Source organism: Electrophorus electricus, chromosome 14 (assembly GCF_041902795.1).
Source record: "Electrophorus electricus isolate QZ-2024a chromosome 14, ASM4190279v1, whole genome shotgun sequence".
Classification (NCBI taxonomy): Eukaryota; Metazoa; Chordata; class Actinopteri; order Gymnotiformes; family Gymnotidae; genus Electrophorus; species Electrophorus electricus.
In genome coordinates, this window is record NC_137510.1 from 13585330 (window position 1) to 13606263 (window position 20934).

Genomic DNA, 20934 nt, shown 5'->3' on the forward strand with positions numbered 1-20934 from the left:
TACTTTCTGTAAAAATCTATTGCTATACTTGGTATAGTTTTTGCATGAAAAGGTAGTTTCAGAAATTATATTGCTTATGAACAATGCTAAGGAAGTCTCACTCTTTAAAAAAAAGTTTTTTATTTGGAACATAAATTAGTTCTTATACTAGGACTTTGTAAGATTTTCTAAGATGTTAATCAACATGTACATTTTAGAATGTATTTTTTATTCCTGTAAAACTTCTAAAACAATGATAAAGTCTCTTTAAGATTCATGTAAAATTAATAATTAATAATAAATATTTTGGTTGTTTTCTTTTTTCCAACTGACTTTCTCTCAGGGTAACTCATGCTCATGGATGCATGCAACCATATGCCATGTTATTCTGGCAGTGAATGTGTGCCTTGAGTTGTAGGGTCCTCAGGGCTGGAGCAGCAGAGGAAACATTTGATTCTACATTCTAAACCGTTTATTCAGCAAGGGCAGAGAGAGACATCTCATGCATAAGCCGTTTGCAGGCAGTGCAAGAAAATGTCATCGTTTTTTCCAACAGTAAGCGTGTGCGTAAATCTGCTTAACAGTTTTTCTGCTGGGGCAGTGACACTCCGTCCTGCTGCCCGATGCCTTTGGCCAGGGTGGGAGATATGGGGGGGATCTCATATCAGCATTAAACACATTTGGATGGGGGAGGGGAGCATGGATGAAAGAGCATTGAGAGAGAGAAAGAAAAGGATGAGGACATGGTTTGGCCAAGTACTGTACTAACACATTAGCCTTCACAAGCTAAGATTATGGTCATGAGATGTTTTCTTGAAAAAGAAGATATAAAATGCCTTTAAATCTTTTTGTAGCTGTCTTATTATAAGTATGTTTTGGATACTCTGCAGAAAAGCCCAAGAACATGGTCAGTTACTATTGCACATCACAATTACCAACAGTATATTCTCTGTAACTTCCTTCAAATGATCCTTTACATAGTTCCCTATTGGTGTCCTTAGTAAACTTGAGCAGAGAGGACAGAAACATGTTTTATTGTGCATCAAGTTGATGAACTAACATAGGTAACTATAGTAAGAAATGGTTGTAAGGAGGTAATGGTGATCTAGTGTGTAGAGCTGTGGGTTACTAACAAGAAGAGTTTGGGTTCAAATCCCAGCTCTGCTATGAAGCCACTGTTGGGTCTTTAACCCTGTAAGCTTCAGGAGTGCTGTTCAATGGCTTCACTCTGACCCTAGGATTCCCAGAAGCGGTGGGGTAAAACAAATTTCATTGTGCGGTGTGTGTATGTATACACTGCCTGGCCAAAAAAAAAAAGTCACACTCTCTAATATTTTGTTGGACTAGCTTTGATTACAGCATGCATTCACTGTGGCATTGTTTCCACAAACTTCTGCAATGTCACAACATTTATTTCTGTCCAGAGTTGCATTAAGTTTTCCACAAGATCTAGTATTGGTGATGGGAGATTTGGATCACTGCGCAAAGCCTTCTCCAGCACATCTCAAAGATTCTCAGTGGGCTTCAGGTCTGGACTCTGTGGTGGCCAATCCATGTGTGAAAATGATGTCTCATGCTCCCTGAACCACTCTTTCACAATTTGAGCCCGATGAATCCTGGCATTGTCATCTTTGAATATGCCCGTGTCATCAACGAAGAAAAATCCATTGATGGAATAACCTGGTCATTCAGTATATTCAGGTAGTCAGCTGACCTAATACTTTGGGCATGTAACGTTGCTGAACCTAGACCTGACCAACTTCAGCAACCCTAGATCATAGCACTGCCCCCACAGGCTTGTACGGTAGGCACTAGGCATCATGGGTGCATCACTTCAGCCGCCTCTCTTCTTACCCTGATGCACCCATCATTCTGGAACAGGGTAAATCTGGACTCATCAGACCACATGACCTTCTTCCATTGCTCCAGAGTCCAATCTTTATGCTCCCTAGCAAATTGAAACCATTTTTGCCGGTTAGCCTTACTGACAAGTGGTTTTCTTAAGGCTACACAGCTGTTGAGTCCCAATCCCTTGAGTTCCCATCGCATTATGCATGTGGAAATGCTCTTGCTTTCACTATTAAACATATCCCTGAGTTCTACTGTTGTTTTTCTACGATTTGATTTCACCACATGTTTAAGTAATAGCCGATCACGATCATTCTTTTCCGACCACATTCCTTCCCCAAAGATGATGTTTCCCTACTGTCCTTCCACTTTTTAATAATGTGTTGGACAGTTCCTAACCTGATTTTAGTAGTTTCAGCAATCTCCTTAGATGATTTCTCTGCTTGATGCATGCCAATAATTTAACCCTTCTGAAACAGATTAACATCTTTTCCACAACCACAGGATGTGTCTTTCGACATGGTTGTTTAACAAATGAGAAGCTACTCTCTGCATCAGTTAGGCTTAAATAACTTCTTGCCAGCTGAAATATAATTACCCATGCAGTAATTATCCAATGGGAGGCTCTGACCTATTTCATTAGTTAAATCCAGGTGGTGACCTTTTTTTTTTGGCCAGGCAGTGTATGTGTCTAGACTTTCTGTCTATATCCTACATCTTTTAACATGATTCTGTCAGCATATGTTCTGTTTAGTAGTTGTAACAATTGTTCTAGGAAGGCTTACATATCTTAAAATATGTAAATATGTTATTGCATAGCTTGCAGAATAAAGTAGTGCATTTAAAACATAAAGACCAGTGATTATTTCTGTTAGAATAGCTAAAACTCACTGTCTCTAAGCCTAATCATCCAACATGGAATTTGAGTGACTTTTCAATTTATATTGCTGCAGAGTGCACTCTCTCTCTCTCTCTCTCATATACACATTCTCTTTTCCCCTCAATCTCTGTTCATATTTCTTCAGCTCTCCTAGAATGTATTTGATTGATATGTTATCTCTCCTCTACTAGTCACTGTTTATAAGAAACAAACTTTTTGTTGGCTGACAGACTGGATCCTTTGATGGTTTTTGTAGACATGTCATCATGCACATTCTCTGCCTAGGGCAGAAGGCCAGTCTTTCATAATGGCCACTATGTGATGAGCCCGTAGTAAAATCTTGATGAAAGCTTGTCAGACTGTACAAATCCTTCCCATTGTGTCTACATCATAGCACTGGCAGAGATGAGTATAAATCAAGACATGGGACTGACATAACACAACAATGCTACTCTGTCAGTCTCCTGATTTGTAACATTGCTAATGGTCTTTTTGTTAGGGTGTGGGAGAAATTGCAGATGATTTTGATAACTTGTTGTCTCACCACATTTCATGTGTTTAACTGGGCAATCTGTTCATTAGATAGAGAGTTTCCTGCAGTGGATATATATGAGCAGAAGTGGACAAAAATTATTTTTGACTGACTCAGGACTCAAAGTTCTTTTTAAATATTGCTCTACACACTGTGGATGAGGTCAGGCATGCACTGATTCTTATCCATCTTTCAATCGGTCCGAGTCTTCCAATCTCCTCAAATGTGAGAATTGCAGATTTTTTTTTTTATGTCCGGATGTTATGTTGTGGCTTCAAGCGCTAGCCCTGCTGCAGTGCAATTAGGCACAAATATTTGTTCATACATAAATGTAAATGTAAATGTTAGTACACAAGAAATTTTGAATTTTTGTTTGGGCGGGGGGGATAGCACTGGCAAAAACAAAGTGTCATGCTATTCTCTGAGAACAACAACAAAAAAAAGAAATCAAGAGTCATGTCTAAGGGGAGATAATAGTTATAAACTACAGAATCCATCCCTCAGCCTTCTCTGTTCATTGTTTCCATAGATGGTGAAAAGTAATATATATTTTTAAAGGCAGCTGCTGGACTTCCCTAACTTAATCTTACACTTACTTGACAGACTCAGTCTCGAACATTTTTGTTTGAGGGGGGGTGGGGGGGCACATTTTCACTAATTTACCTAAATATAAATAAATTACTTGATGTGAGATGTGGCTAAAACAACTCACTTGAAATATTTGGTCATTGCTTGTTCAATTTAGTAAAGGACAACAATTGGGCCATTATATTTAAAAAAGGTTATTGCATTTGAAGTGATCCATCATAATTGCATGAAGTTGCCAACAGTTATTGGAAATGTGACAAACATGATCAAAATACATGATCTATAACTAAGTTCACTTGCATGGTTTATATTTTGTTGGAAACTTGCTGAGCATAGTGAGATGAAGCACTCAGCAGAGACTTTTTCAAAATTTGATACTTAGAGACTGGAGGAAATATGCCTTGGGTAGCTATGAAGGAGGTAAAATTGTAATGAACAAGACATTTCCATTTAGTTTTAAGTGTCTGCCTTTCAACCATTTACAGCTTGTACCTGCTTGGGTGACAGCAGCCCATGAAGGTATGCATTTGTGTGTGTGTGTGTGTGTGTGTGTGTGTGTGTGTGTGTGTGTGTGTGTGTGTGTTTGAATAAGAAATTGTTATGGGTTTCCAGTTTGCCTGTTTGGCAACAAGATGATTAATCAACTTTTACCACATACATAAAAAGACAGCATGAATTAACCAAAGTCATACTATTCTACCTGTGACACAAGGTCATTACATGCCTCATGTTTTCTTGTCATAAGATATTAACTGGGTTATCATAGTGGTGCTACAAAAAAGCATTTGCCCTATCATCAGGAGATCGCAAGTTTGATCCCTGATGATGCCACAGCCATCTGTGGACAGAAGGCTGAGAGAGCAAAATTGGCTGTGCTGGAAGGGAGCGAGGAGTGGCATATTTAGTCTTACTCTCTCTCCCTCCGTTCTCTCAATTGCAATGATGCACACCAATCATGTGACACAGGTGCCTGTAAGCACATGCATCAGAAGGGGACAAATACTGCTATCCACTCTCCCTGTGATGTTCCATAAGCTGCTTGAAAATAGTAGTGATAGGTTACATGTACCTTGTATGAAGTATGTGATAGGCTTCACTCTCCCTTGTTGTCAGGGGAGAATGAACTGATGGGTTTGAATCTGGGTGGCAAAACACACACACAATAATGCCCACACACAAAACAACAAGCTGCTGTGACGTGGTGCCCGCCGTCCCCGCGGGCACCTTGGCGTCTCTGTGGCCTCAACGGACACGCAGGGGTGCATGTCTGCTCCGGTTCCAGACATGCCACCTCCCTCAACGGTCCTCCTCTTTCCCACCGCTATAGGAGCATCCCAGAAGCGGCTTGCCTCTGGGACTTTGGGCAGACCCCTCCAGTCTCGCTGGCGAGTCCGCTGAAGGGAAGGGACTCGGGCTTCAGCTCCGCCCTCTGGAGATCCCGATGGCTCCACCCAACTGCCCTCTTTCTGGTCGTCGTGGTGCCCCTCGGTCCTCCTCAGCCTAAGCTCAACAGTCTCAGGGCCCTCCCCAAGAAATTCCCGGGGGTGTTCCCCTCCGCTTCCCGAGAAGACACGGACAGCGGTCGCGGTCCTCTCCCCAGTGTCCAGGCAGCGGTGGAGGGGGGTGCCTGCGCACCTCCCACTAGAAAGTCCGTTTTTAGCCGCGGGAGCTGGCCTCCTGTGGTGGTTGGTCATACTGTAATGCATGGTGGCCCGAGTGCCACAGGGCGAGGGGCAGAACGTACAGACTCCAGTGACTGGGACGTACATTTATTTACATATATACATAAAACGATGACGGCACTCTCAAGCATTACAAACACTAAGCACAAACATGAAACGGTTAACATTAAACATGGACGATAAACACGAATACGTTTAACAATGACAAAAGGACCATTACATCAAGACGTTACTTCCACAATGACCAACAATCCTGTACACTACGACGAGGGTTTAAATACATAAACAAAACAAGGTGCAGGTGTGTGCAGGTGTGGTCACAAACAACAATCCTCCTACTGCACATGGCAGGCCAACCCATGTGACTTGTGGGAGACAGATGACAGATGAGATAATAAAGGCAATGCATAGAAAATGTCAAAAGAAAATTTAATTTCTCAAATTAAAATAATTTGGGAAATACTAACACCTATGTTTATGGATATCATAAAGAGAACATGGCTATACAGGCTGGCATTACAACAAATGAAGCATTCAGTGAACATTCAAAACAAAAGTGAAATAGGCAATAATATAGGCAAACAAGCATGGCCAATTGGAGAAATGTTAGAAGGTAGTTAAGCAACAGCAGACTCACTGGAAGAGGAAAGTGCAGCTAAAATAACATGTTGACAATGGAGAGAGTAAGCAGAGACACTGAGTTATGCTTGAAGGGTTTGTGCTCACAAGGAAGTGATAAAGAGGCCTAGGTGAGGCAGCAGTTTAATCAGTCTACTGGGAAGTGTTTGGAAACAACTCAAAAGAAGGATCATAATGTTCGTATCTCATACTGAGACAGTAAAAATCATGGAACATATTCCAACTTATTTCAGAGTTTCAAGAAAAGTGAATTCCAAATCTAGTTCTTCAAGATGGAAGAGTGACATATTCATGGTGCAAGTATCATAAAATTATCATATGTTTCAGGATGCTATGAGTGTTCTGTGCAGTTCTGTGAAAATCCAAATGTGTGAGGAAACAGTGTCTTTTGGGCATTATTTCATTTACTGCTGTGCCTGGTAATAAAGTAGTCCATGTCCTAGCATCTAAATTCCTTGTTGTTTACGTCTTGCCTTTATTTTTCCAGATGTGTTTGTCTGTCAGGCAAGCTTGCAGAATGATGTTCATCAGAAGATTAATCAGTGGCTCTTAGCTGCCCTTTGCTGATAGCAGAAAGAGTGATCAGTTCACTGTTGTAAAGAGGTAATAAATACCTTTGGACAAAGCATTCTTCCCCCAGATAAACCAGAAGGATGAGACGTTTTGCAGTAATTTCCATATGCAGGAAACAATATGTGGTGTGCCTTTTCAGGATACACAAATCCAAGTTAAAAATTTGAAATTTGAAAAAGTTCATAAGCCCAACCACCCCGCAAATTAAAATTAACATTCATATCAGCCTGAATAGGCCCTAAAACATCTTTGTGTAATCATACACCTTACAGCGAAAATGATTTGCTCCAGTAAGCCACAGCGAACTGTGCTGTTGGCCATGTGAGCTGATAATCATTTGTCTTCCAAGTTCTTGTGAAATGGAAAAAAAGACAAAGACAAGGATGACACTGATGATGCATTCTCTGCCTTGAGTGGCCATCCTGTCTTTTGTAGCTATACTGATTTATAAATGCAGCCTTTGATATATCCCATAGGAACTAAAATACATTGGATGAAACTGGCATGCCTGTGCTAATTTTTCCTTTTTTCCCTACTTTCATTCTAGTAGATTATTCAACACATTATTCTCATTCTGATGTTCATTCTGAGTGCTTTGTACTGAAGCTATTCTGGATCTTAAAACCACTGAATTACTGTACATACACGTTTGTACTTTATGTTAGAGTAAGGCTGATTCATTCTCTTGGTCTTTCTCACTTTTTTCTCATCCTCTTTTATATTATTGCCTTATTTATCTCTTATTTTTCAGTCACCTACCATACTGTACTGGTGATCAGAGATTCTGAAACCAATGAATTACTGTAGATCCCCGTTCTTACTTTACTAGAGTAAGACTGAGTCATTATCTCTCTCTCTCTCTGTTGCCTACTCTCTTCTCCTCTTCTATACTGTTGTCATATTTTTCAGTCATACTGTACTACTGAACAGTAAGCACACATTCTCTTGGAGACACACACATACAGTACCATGTGTCTAAATATGGAGCCTGGCCTTGAGAACAGCACAGTAACTTTGATATAGTGCACTCACTGTGAGGACTTGAAACCAGCAGTAGTCATTGCAAATGATGCATTTTCAGGGTGAATACATCAGCCTTTCTCAGGGCACTGACTTTGTCATACCACATTAATGTTTATCTGAATGATCCTGGCTTTCTCGCTCTTGGGTGCAGAGAATGCGTCATTTTATGTAAAGTAATATAAAATTGTCATTACACTGTATATTTAAGAAATTGTCATTGCATTGCATATTTAATAGCTATTTTGTTATTATTGCTTTGTCAGGAAGAAAACTTAATTCTATATACTTGTTATCGATTGCTATACCTAAACTCCTACCACAACCAACCAAACCCCCCCCCCACCTCCACCCTGCACCCCCAAAATGTCCTGAAAGTTAGCACATAGTGACACTTATGTTCCCTTCTTGTCAGACATATCCTGTGTTGCTTCTGTAATGCCTGGGGCTATGGTACTGTCAGTCTTCTTCTGTAGGGGTGGGGCTTTTTTTACTCACATTGTAACATGCCTTATCAACCCACACATATAATTCTGTAGGTGCAGCTCCTCATGGTTTGCGTCTATGGAGTGTTTGTGTGTGTTGTGTGTGCTACAATGTTTGCCTTTGTGTCAAATGAAGCAGATGTCTGGCTCTCACACTGACATTTTCTGTCTAATGAAACAAAAAGATATCCTCTGTGTCCTGTCAGGCCTTCCCCCTCTCTTTCTTCCCCACTCTCTATCCTCTACCAATAGACACAATACTAATGGAGAGTGAAAGAGACAGATTACAAGCAAAAAGTGGTCCCATCTGATATAATTTCTGCACTGATTTAATGCTATTTTACTAGGCAGTGGAGACACAAAAGAAGTTGTCCATTAAGTCTTGCACCTTTGGTCCTTTGTTGTCCTTCTGTTTGTTCCAAACTGAACAAGTAAATTCCTGGTAAGGGTAAAAAGGCTGCTTTAATGCTTCACATAACTGTCCTTTTAGGCCAGGAATGCCATTGCTGTCAAGGCTGACTCCCTCTCAGCATAGTCTTTTGATTAGGGTAAGTGGCACTTTTTCTGATGCGGGTCTCAAGAGCTGGGTCTTTACTAGGGATGCTAAACACCATGGGCTGAATATAACTCCATGAATGATGTAGAGCAGAACTCAACAGCCCCAGGATATGGCCAGGCTTTCCTCAGACACCAGAACACAGAGCACCAGAGCACTCTAACAGTCAATATCTCTCTATGCATCTCTCTCCTTCTCTCTTTCTTCCCACTCTCTTCCTCTTAACCTTGTGAATATCCACAAATCCCTCCCTGCCAACTGAACAAAACAATTCTTTTCACTTCATCATTGTGACAAACTGGACTCGGCAGGTAAAATAAATATGTTGTGGAACCATTGCTGTGTGATGGACTGGACTGCCCAAAGACAAATGCAAAAAGTCTTTAGTATCACGGGGTTTGCCAGGGGCCATTTTGGCTCCAGCCAGATGGTATTTGCCAAGAGCTAGGAGATCTGCCAGTTTCTCAAACAATCACAGCCACCTGTGATGAATGGCTCACTGGCCGCCACTCCACCAGCCCAGCTGCAGTTGCATGGGCTGTGGATGGGAGCTGGGGGAAGCTGTGAGGGGAAGATAGAAACCAATAGACACCACCTCTATGTTGCCTTGGGCCTGTGCTCAAAAGGGGTTGAGGGGAGAGAGACTTTTCTGATTTTGTTCCCCATTACATGTTTTTTGTCTGCAACATCTGCAGTACCTTTTCAGCCACTTGATCTGAAAAAAAAAAAAAAAATCTCTGAGCTTGCCATGCCTAAAATATCTTTCCTGAAGATGGCCTGAACTGGTGTGAAGAGCTCTTTTGTATGTGTTTTCTAACCTCTAGCCTTTTCCTTGTTGCAGAGAGATATGCTGGACGTGAGCCAGGTTATGAAGGACTTGGCCAGCATGGTGCATGAACAAGGTGACACAATAGGTGAGGCTTTGAAATCATGTAGGTGCATTCATATGGGCCTATGACTGTGTTTGCATATCTGCATCTCAAACAAGGGGAACACTGATTTAAACTAGATTACTTTTATTGATAACCACTCCTCCAACAAGTTTGGCTACTTGTATCAGTAGACAAGAAATATGAGTAATAATAATAATAATAATAATAATAATAATGGCTCCTAATGACAAAGCAAAGAACAAAATGTAAAAAATTAAATACATTAAGATAAAAAAACAATATAACAACAAATAATATTCAACAACAGGAAATGCAGCAATAATTAAAAGCTAAACTTATTATATAAGGCTTAACCTTCCACTTAGAAGTTCTTAGATCAACTAGAGTCTTCACGTTTTTAGTAAGGAAATCTCAGGGCCATAGTAAGAAAAGATTGTCTCATTACTCTTTAATCAGATAGTGGGTATGGCTGGCAGGTTACTGTTGATAGATCTGATAGCTTTTGAAGGAACATACAATAATTAATTTAGTCAGGTACAAAGGGACAAAACCATGAAGGCATTTGAAAGTAAATAGGAATGTCTTAAAGTCCATTCTGAAATCGTTCTCATGTTTGCCAAAAATCTCTTTCTTAATGGTTCATTAGGACTAATTATATATATATATATATATATATATATATATATATATATATATATATATATATATATATATATATATATGTAGTAGAGGATATGCAGCAATATATGCAGCAATATATCCTCTACTGCTGCAATAAAAAGATTCTGCTTTGTAAGACAAATGTCCAGTTATAATGAGGTATCACTCTTTATAATGGTGATGACCAAAGATGGTGAGAGAATCTGCAGGTTTCACTAATTGCAGTTATGTTGACATTTAAGAAGTAGTTACATAAGGAAGTATTTTTGCATTTGACATCAGTGAGATTCCTCTCAGATGCAACATGCAGTTTTTGGGCCAGAGAAAAAATAGCAGTGTCAAGCTTTTTCGAGACACAAGGCAGTGCCTTTAATGTTTGAAAATTAATCAATTACATTCTAATTGGTTCTCTTCAATTACAGTGTTCTTTTGTCTCACAGTTTAATTAATCTTCTGTCCTATACTTTTCTTTGGGCAGCTGAATAGCTGAATTCTTGTAGGAGAGTTTTACGATTTGCCTTTATATGCAGATGTCCCGTACATACCCTTCAGGCCCATTTAACACAAACACACACACACACACACACACACACACACACACACACACACACACAGAGCAGAGACTCCATAGGCGGAGAGAAAGGAGAGGCTGAGTGGGAAATGAGACAATATAACTACTTTGTCTCTGACTTCTTCCTTAGCTCAGGCACTTAAGTTTTATAGAGCAAAATGCCATCAGACATTGAGGAATATCAGAAGATATGATTAATGTAACGAGCAAAAGTATGAACATGCATAGAAATACATGGCAAGGGTGCAATATATTGGACAATAAAGTGTCTTTGGCCTTTTTAAACAGGGTAGATAATATGCAAGTGGAGGACACGTGGAGATTCTCTCTTTTTTGTTACATTTATTCTGGCAGTCTCTCCACACCCCCATCCTCACGTTTCCTTTTCTCTTGGTACGGTAGCTTGCCTGAGAGCTTGTGCTGACAGTGGAACACATATAGAGTTTAATCAAGACAATAAGATGGTGGAGAGACCACATGGTCTTCTGGTTTTTGTCTTCTACACATGCAAGGGAAAGTCTGGCAGATGTAAGTGAGAAAGTAAGAAAAGTTTATGGAAAGGTTAATTTGGCAAGTTGCAGCTTCCATTCCCTCCAACTCTCTTTTTCTCTTCATTAACAGTAAACATTTCTTTATGAGGTTGTCAAAAGTGGAGTGGAGATTAAAGGGAAAGGTTGATCATATTTAGTTTTGATACATTGATTAGTTATTGACATGCTTATTATAAACCAGTAGTGGTGCAGTAGGTGTTGCTTTTAATCTGTGTGTGTGTGTGTGTGTGTGTGTGTGTGTGTGTGTGTGTGTGTGTGTGTGCTTGTGCGTGTGCGTATATAGGAGACTGTAAAAGAAGTTTGGATTACTGCTTTTAAAAAGCCGATGGACTTTTAAAAAGCTGCAGCAAAGCCTGTATCATGACACATTATAAAGACACAGTTCACAATCATGCATTCATGAGAGATTCCTAAAAGTACATGGATTAACTTGCATGATCAATTTAGATACATACTTAATACAGGCAGAAATTTTGGGGGTGTGGGTTTGCTGTTCGCTCGTGTATTCTTCATTCTCTCTTTGCTTTTGTGTTACAACTGAAAGACAAGTCAGCTTCATGCACTGTGCCTATTAACTGGCTAAAGAACTGCTCTGGTTCTGCAGCAAGGAACACTGCGCTGAGCTTCAAACTAATTAGATGTTTGTTTTGTAGCTTGGCTTGCCAGTTCCATAATTGGTTAATTATTTGATTATTTCTGCCCTACTTTTGAGCTATTTGCTCCATGTGAGAGAGTGTGTGTGCACACGCACGAAGCTGTGGTGTCTTTAAATAAGAGTTTGTCAAGTCTGTTCATTTAGAGTCATTAACAGTTTGTTCATATAATTCCTAAATGAACTGAGGATGTCGAGCTCATGAAAATTAAAAAGCATCAGTCAATTCATTGTGTTTTCATAACCTTGTTTGTGGATGCTTTGTTAGGTTATACATTTATTTTGCTTGAGGCCAGCCAATGCATATGAAAAACCAGGTGAGAACTGAAATGTGAGAGTGGGGTTACATCACTTAACTGTAAACCTCAGTGGATTTAAAGATTATGTTTTGCTAGAATGAATTTGTTCACACAATAAGAATAATTTAGACTTTTAAACTTGTGAACATGACATGTTAAGAACTGTTTGGTATGATTTGTGATATTGAAATGGTGTAATAAATTCTGTTTTAAAGCAATGGTCACAAAGGTGTTAGTCATGGCCCTCTGTGACCACAAGGTTCATTTAACTTTGCCTCATATGGAATTCCCATTTCATAGTTCAACCTAATGACCCATTGCACTCAGGCTAACACTAGAGAGATGTCACCCACCCTGCAGGGTCTTCATACCACACATGTCTGGAGATTCATCAAACCCACACCTCTTTTTCCTCTTTCGCTTATTGAAATATTGATTGATTTAGTGACAGCACTATGTGTCATCTTCCTTCTGTGTTTCTGAGTGAACCATTCTTTATTTTTGCTGGCTTTTTGCTGGCTTTTTACTGGCATGGTAATTGGTCATGGATGATAGATCAGCTATCTAAAATGAGACAGGAGAATGTGGTAAGGCTGGGAGGGTCATACTGGTCACTGGTATTCTCTCTTTCTCTCGCTCTCTCTCTCTCACACACTCACACACACACACACACACACACACACACACACACACACACACACACACACACACACACACACACCACAAAGCTTTCCTCCTGGGTTCCCCTGGTTATTCCAGTTTTCTGCTCTTTAAACTCTTCTCTGTCACTGTTTTGTCACTCTTCTTTGGTGTGAGTCACTGGGTCTTGCTGACCAAGCTCCTGCATGAAGAAAAAGTCTCTGTCCTTAGTGACAGAAAAGAAGGTGGTGGATAGGGTGTGGGGATCAAAGAGAAGCAGGGCCTGTGTGTAGGAGTGAAGCAAAGAGCAGTGGCTGCAAGACAGATGAGCTGTTCAGCTTTGGTTAGTCAGATGAACTCTTCAGTTTTGGTTAGTCAGATGAGCTGTTCGGCTTCAGTTAAAGCAATCAAATAACTTTTTTTTCCCCATTTGACCAAAGCTCTGTGTTTCTTAGCCTCAATCTGGCCGTCTTTCTCCTCTCTTGGCCTCTCTGTCTCTGGCATGACAGCAGGCGGCAGCAGTGACCCCTACCAAATCAAATCAGAAGGAGATAAACAAAACCTCATTAGTTCTAGCGGCTACACAGAGGGGGAGGCTACAGTGCTTGCGTTTGCTGAGGCTCCCCCACTTTAACCCTGCTATATCTCACTCACTTCTGCTTTAGTTGGGCCCTCGTGTGTGTTGAACCGCACATTTGTTTTTAATTGGGAAGGGAATTGAGTTTGCATTTTGAATCAGAGTTCTCACTTGGTAGAATAAGTACATGTGCATTGATACAAGACAACTAATTTGGATTATTCAAAGCTAATAATTGGTTGGGTTTCTCTTGAATTAAAAAAAAAACAAGAGCATATATCCCTTTGTGCATGTCTAGGCTAAGATTGCCAAATAGACTGGCTTTACAAGGTGGAAAATTCTTATTTATTTTTTTTTTTCCCATATAAATTCCAAAAGAATACTGATATCTTGGTGGTATAAAATGTAAATGTCATCATCAGATTACTCCTTGAAGGCTTTAAATCATATCAGATTCTAAAGATACTAGTCAGGTATTAATGCACTAGAAACATGATTTCAAATCACAACAAACTTTATACATACCTTTTGCTACTTTTGCAAATGTTTTGTGCTCCATAGACAGGCTATTCTGGGGTTAGCAATCTGGGGTTCGTATGTATGAATGTCTCAAACAGCATGGAGCTTTGTGAACACAGGATCCAAAGCTGCACCTCTATATGAGGTTTGACAGTCTGGTCTGATTTTGGACCTATACAACTAAAAGCAGGGCTTGGATGGATGTTTGCAAAAATAAACAAATTTACATTTGAACTCAATGCTTTTAAACACTCACCACATCTTAGCTTTGTTTTAAACCATGCATTGTACTGTTTAAGGCAAGATATCATTTCCAGGTTTGTCAGACGTGACCATTTCCGTGGTCTGTCAGACGTGTGGCTGCACAATGAGGCCACAGACTGAGTGTATCTAGAGAGTAAGGTGTGGTAGAACTGGAGCTAAAGATCATGCTCTTTCTTCTTCTGAGAGAGAACATCATATAAGTAAGGCAGATGAAAGAGAGATGCAATATTTGACAGTAAAGTTAGTGTTTTTTGTAGAGGTATGTTTTCATGGCCTGTACCCTCTCCAATGAAAGTGTGCTTATAGCTTGTAAAGATACTCAGGGTTATGAGGATGTATATAAGGACAAACTGAAAAGAAGCATGTTTCAAAGACATAGAGTATGTGTCTTCCAGCAGTGATGCAATAATCATGAACCCAGTGATACTAATGAAGCTAATTATAATTCCAATATACTCTCTCTTCAGACAGCATTGAGGACTACATTCAGACCACCACCTCACATGTGGAAACTGCTAATCAGGAGCTTGCAAAGGCCAGCCATCATCAGGTAATAATTCTGAATCCGATGTCTGTATGCATAAAATAGATTTTCTATATCGAGAGTGCATAAACACCTTACATGAAGCTTTAGTGCTGTAATAAATTGATTGCAGCTTGAACCACTGAGTGCTGTAGAAATTTAATTACAGCCTGAACCATTGACATATTAAAAACTTAAAAATGCTTGTTTTCTGTTTTTAACCAAATGGACGTACTACATGTTTTTGATCTACATTGAAGTGTGTGTGTGTGTGTGTGTGTGTGTGTGTGTGTGTGTGTGTCTGTCTGTCTGTGTGCGTGAACACATGCATTGGTTTAATAAATAATAAATATTAATAATAACTTGTGCTATACATGTGTTTTGGGGTAAATAAGCCCTTGCACTGATATTTGGAATATTTACGTCATTTGTTATGATAGGATTAATGTCCTGTGACTTTCTGATATTGATTAATCAGTATTTGTTTAATGGAAATACATTTTAGCAATTACAGAATTACAGAAATGCCTGAATACAGTTACCTGAAATGTGTTTTCATTGTTTTCTTCAATTACACAAAAATATTCATTTGTATATTGATTCCTGAAGTTACATACATTAAAAGTATGCCAGATGTTAACTTCCAAGTGGACAACCAAGTGCATTCCATTAACATTTGCAGTGCATTATTTTACTCTTAGTCACCCTTCTTTCTCTGTTCAACAGTACATGCTTCTCCACGTCTTCTTTGTTTACAAATCCAAAAGCCGAGAAACACCAGATTAGATGATTGTGATGTTACATTATGATTTGTCCCTCAGCATAATGTGTTTTCGTTTTATCTAAGCATGGATTCTCTCCTGTTTTTTGTTTTTTTGATGACTGTTGCTTTCTGCTCCACACGTTTCTACTGTCATTAACACGGAACTACAAATCCTTCCCTGAATTATGAGTATAAAATGATAGTTATTTGTATGTATGGGGGAAGGAAGGAGAGTAATCGAGCTTGTGTACACCTGCAGAGTTCTCAAGTTCCACTTCTGTTTTTCTTCACGCATTTTTGATCAACTCTGCATATTCATAAAGTCTCTAATATCAAAGGAATAAAGTACTTTGGAACGCAAACGTTATTGTATAAAATTCCAAGAAAAATATATTTATGCATCCTCTGTAATTTGTCCTTTTTAGTAAATTTGTAGTTTCCACATTAAGAAGTCAATCAAAATCCACAAATCATCAGACCCAGTGGGTGTTCAGCTGGAAGAAGAAATGGGGATAAACCCAAATGTCTGCTCTTGCCTCCCACATTCAACTCCATTTTCCCTCTCCTTTCCTTCGCGCCTCTTACAAGTGAGCAAGTGAGGGAGCAAATGAGCGAGTGGCAACAGCTTTCCGATTAATTGTCATTTCATTATCTCAAGGAGAGCTCAGCCGTGACCAAACCCACACAGAGCAATTTAGCACTCCGCCAGTCCCGCTGGCCGCTCACCGAGGGGAGGGAGGCAGTGCAGGAGTGTGTCTGGCTCCAAACAAACCCACATCTCTTTTTCAGCATCTCTCTTAAGCCTGTATACATTGCTGAGCATCACATGCTCTGGCCAATTAAAAATGGCAAGTCATTTCCTTTTCTGGCCCCAGCATGTCTCTTAAATAAATGTCCGAGATAAATTGAATTTATAATCTGTCAGGCCAAAAGTAAATCCTCTCTTCTCTTGGAAGTGTATAAGACCAGTGTTGTCAGCCCCATCAGAGCTCAATGGACCAAGATAAAACATGATTGTTCATTACCACACAGCAGCTGCATGCACTAAACTTCAATGAGCAGGTTCTGAACATAGCATGTAAAGACTTATATTACTACAAATAAGAGGGAAAAGTTTCACAGGGAAATATGGATGATCTTACTTGATTTAATAGAGAACAAACTTGCTCATAATTAGAGCTGCACTTATGTCAGTAAGACTCTGCAATCATCTGCTTGCTTGAACGTGTATTTGGTTCTGCATGGGTGCAACTGTGTGACAGCCGGATGCAGGATGATCTTCTGCACTGAAGCACATGGCAGGGGTTGTTGTGTTTGAGGTATGCCTCGCTCGGTCTGCCTGAGGCGCAGGCTGTTGTGTGTCCATGTCGGTCAGACAACTGGCTGCCACACGCAGAACACACCCGCTGCCAGAGATGGCCCCCATCCCTCACACACAAGAGCACAGAAAGCAGAAAGCTATGTACAAGGGCTGATCATAGCAAAAAACATTTATTAAACTCCTTGCTGCTGTGACAGCTAATTGCATTTACTGGGAATTGAGCAGTTCTTTCCACATATGAAGTCAGGCTAAATTTTTACTTTTTGTAAGCTTAGTTTTCCATGGTCTCTTTTACCTTAGCTATGCAGACATTCTTTAAAAGTTTTGTTGATGTGCCAAGCGATACTGTTCATTCCACATGTGTATAGATCCTCTAGAATAATGTTGTACTGGATTATGTGAGGGGGAACTGATCAATTCCATTTCATACTGTGATGAGAGATTTAACAACGCAAATAAACCATGCAGTACAATTTTGTAGTAATAAATGACATGAGATAGGGCTAATGATTGCACCATAGCCCAGTGTCTTACATATTAGTAGCTTGAAGCTAGGGTTTGTGAACATGTGAGTAATTCTGTTTGTGTAAGTGAGATTATATTATTTTCTGAAACTAGGAGTGTTCACATTATATCTAAATTAGAGAAATTGAACTTATGAGCAGGGTAGTCATGACTCAGCAAGAGAACAGTCATAACACACTTCCAGCACAATTCCAACTCAAACCATGCTTTCACATTCTTACTGCTAATATTAAAATGTTCAAATATGTTGTACAATACTACCAACCTAAGGTATCAAATAGTGTCTAGGTATTGTGAAGAAAAATGATTTCTTAGGATTTTTCCACAGTTAACAATAACTGACCACTAATCCTGCACCACCCTAAACAGTCATATATTTTAATATAAGTTGGGACACAAACATTTCATGAATTTGCAAATCACATTTCTACGTATGTTTTGTAAGATTTTTTAGCATTGATTGATCACTGTATATATAGCTGTAAATATAGCTGCCTCCACATTGTTATAAAAAAAATCTGATTTTCCCCTCCTCTATATAACCCACAGATATTTAGGGTTGATCAGGGTGCTTTGCCGGCAGTATTCTAGTGAATACACTGCTGTACACTGATGCTAAATTAAAGCAACATAGTGGTTCTACAGGAGTCCCGGGAGGTGGCCGGCTCTGTGCAGTCATGTATAACGACTGCAAAACTGCAGTGCAGAGCAGAACCACAAGTCAGTGTTTATTTGCCATGCCTTCTAAACATCATAATCAGCTAGACTGGGACCGAATTTTTATGCAAATTGTACATAAGCCGATTACAAGCAAGGCAGTAGCACTGCAAACATTACTTATTTTACGGACCTCCAATTTTCCAAGAAGATGAGATAAAGGCAGAATAACATTATGTCAGTAATCATTCTGCCACATTGTTATGGTATTATGAAGAGATTTCACATGTCACACAAGGTAAATAGCTTTCCCTACGGACACCTCAGCTGGAATCTATAAGTCACAATCGCAAAATGTTCAGGAGATGTTAAATATGGCTCTATACAACTGTATGGCTTACTCTTCCCAGCATGAATGGAGATCAGATGTAGATGTCTTAGGTACTCGCATTTCCCTTTTCATTCAAATCATTAATATATGCCATGTTTGTTATAAAATGTATACCTTTCTGTTCTCTCTAAACAGCAAAAAACTACTAACATCTAGAAAAGCAGAATAAAGTGAAAATGATAACATTTGAATTTGCTGCTCTTCTTTTATCAAGGGTTCATTCCCTGTTTATGCTTTTAAATTCTGGAGCATAAAGCAACATAATCAAACTTTTGTTGTATTGTGAGTATTATGACCTGACTTCTACACTGGGGTGGAAATTTTCCCCACTGTATTACCATGGTAATGAATGGTGAGGAATGCTTATTTTGGGTTGTTCTGAAATGCAAATGTATATATTATCTATTTACATGCAGTGGAGAAAGAGCTTGCTATAGTTGCCCAAGTGGCAGAAACTCATGTTGACATCCTTTTTCAATCTAAATTGTTCCCATGAGTAAAATTCAATATTATCAGAAGTTTGTACTCCTTTGAAGCCTTTACTCAAATAATGAGTGAGTGTTAATAATGCAACCTTAATCAAATGCTTGTTTAAAAAAAAGTTCATTCACAAAATTAAATTATGGCCATGCTGTACAAAATAAGTAAAGGCATTCACTCCACCCCATGCTGCTGCTTCTCCCAGGATTCTCCACACCTCATCATAATCATGTCTCCCTTTTCCCCAATGTGGGGGAAATTCCTGCTGTAAAAAAGAGCATCAGTTCTTTTGTTGTGCAAAGCTCTTTTTCTGTTCCCTTTCACCTTATTCATTTTCTTATTTTCTTGTTTCTGGTGAATGACAGTGGAAGCCAGGATGACACAGAGCGAGAAGCAGCACAAGGAGTCTGCTCTGGGAGAGGGAGGGAGGGAGGGAGAGAGAGAGAGAGAGAGAGAGAGAGAGAGAGAGAGAGAAGAGAGAGAGAGAGAGAGAGAGAGGAGAGAGAGAGAGAGAGAGAGAAGAGAGAGAGAGAGAGAGAGAGAGAGAGAGAGAGAGAGAGAGAGAGAGAGAAAGTAAGTTAGTTTAGGAGGAAATGTAAGAAAGAAGCCCGGGAATCTGTGGTGACCAGCTGCAAGAGAGGAGATAGCAGAGAGAGGCTTTTAATTCTCAATCCCACAGAGCCTTTGAAAATTACCAATCTTCTTATCACAGACGCAGGGCTGCTTATGCAAATTGTTGTGGAGTGGAACGTTTAAACGGAAAATTACTCGACAGCAGTTTTTTGCTCCCCCCTCCTCTTCTTCCCTCTCTCTCTCTCTTTCCACATAGAAAGCCTGTTTCCAGTCTAAGATAAGAAGATGAATTGCTCTTCGCGCTTTGAAGCGCGTCAGGACTTAAAGACTCCAGCTCAGCTCTGGTCTAGTCCTGCCGCTCTCACTGGCTTTGTAGCAGGAAACGAAGGGGAAAAAAAGCGAAGAAGAAAAGTGTTTCAAAACATCATAGAGTCTGTGCTCCCTCTCAGCTCCCAAACACGGGTGCTGCCTGCGCAGTCAAGTATAAAAATATATATTTAAATACATCTACTCAGCGCACAAATATATTTACTCAAATTTTTATTAATATATTTGTAGTTGGCTGTTGAATGTCTTGGGTACAGGCTTAATTTAAAAACCTGACAAAATAATGCAGAGGCAGGGGGCACTCATTTCCCATGAAGAGAAATGGTTTGAAGCAGTTAATATCCAAATAACACTTGTGGCATTCTCTAAAAAAGAAAATCCACAACAGTAAACACTTATCAGGGGAAGAGGGCACAGCATGAAAAGCAGAAGGGGTTATATGAACAATTAATGTGTTCATAAACAGAGGTGTATATCGGTCCACTCATGCTCTTTCAATAGCTATGGGACCTCATGTTTGGGAATTTTTTCAACGGCAACAACTGCACCTGAATTAACTTGGAAAACTATGACATAAAACTTATGTTTGGACATTTTGCAATGTGGAACCTATCTAGAATCAATACTGTGGTCCACTTTAATGTTCTTCCTGAGAGCATTTCCATATGTACATGTGTTTCATTCCATTTGTAATGAAACAGATAATTTTCTACAAATGTGGATCTGACTTGACAGTAACCAAGGAGATCAGAATGAAATTACCATATGCAAGTTATGTCAGGTCCTTCACTGTCCACATGCTATTACAGAAAGGATCATCTTATATCCCCCTCTTCTTTCCTTCCACAGAGGCAGCTGAGAAGGAGGAAGTGCTATCTGCTCATAGCTGGGTCTTTCATTTTGACTCTTCTGATCATCATCATCATTGTGTCAGTCAGGAAATGAGAGCAGTAGGTAAGCCATCCAC

The 20934-nt window shown here is 39.6% G+C and overlaps 1 protein-coding gene across 7 annotated transcripts in view; it reads left to right on the top strand.

Annotated features, from left to right (window-relative positions):
- Window positions 1-20934, top strand: part of tsnare1 (T-SNARE Domain Containing 1) — an 88932-nt gene that overhangs the window by 54649 nt on the left and 13349 nt on the right. For all 7 annotated transcript variants that reach the window (XR_014116944.1, XM_081696492.1, XM_027002398.3 and 4 more), the window contains 3 exons: window positions 9624-9696; window positions 14875-14957; window positions 20817-20921. Coding sequence is in view for 6 of the 7 variants with exons in the window: in XM_081696492.1 (XP_081552618.1) it covers window positions 9624-9696; window positions 14875-14957; window positions 20817-20912 (252 nt within the window). In the remaining variant the exon portion in view is untranslated. The remainder of the gene's footprint in view (window positions 1-9623; window positions 9697-14874; window positions 14958-20816; window positions 20922-20934) is intronic.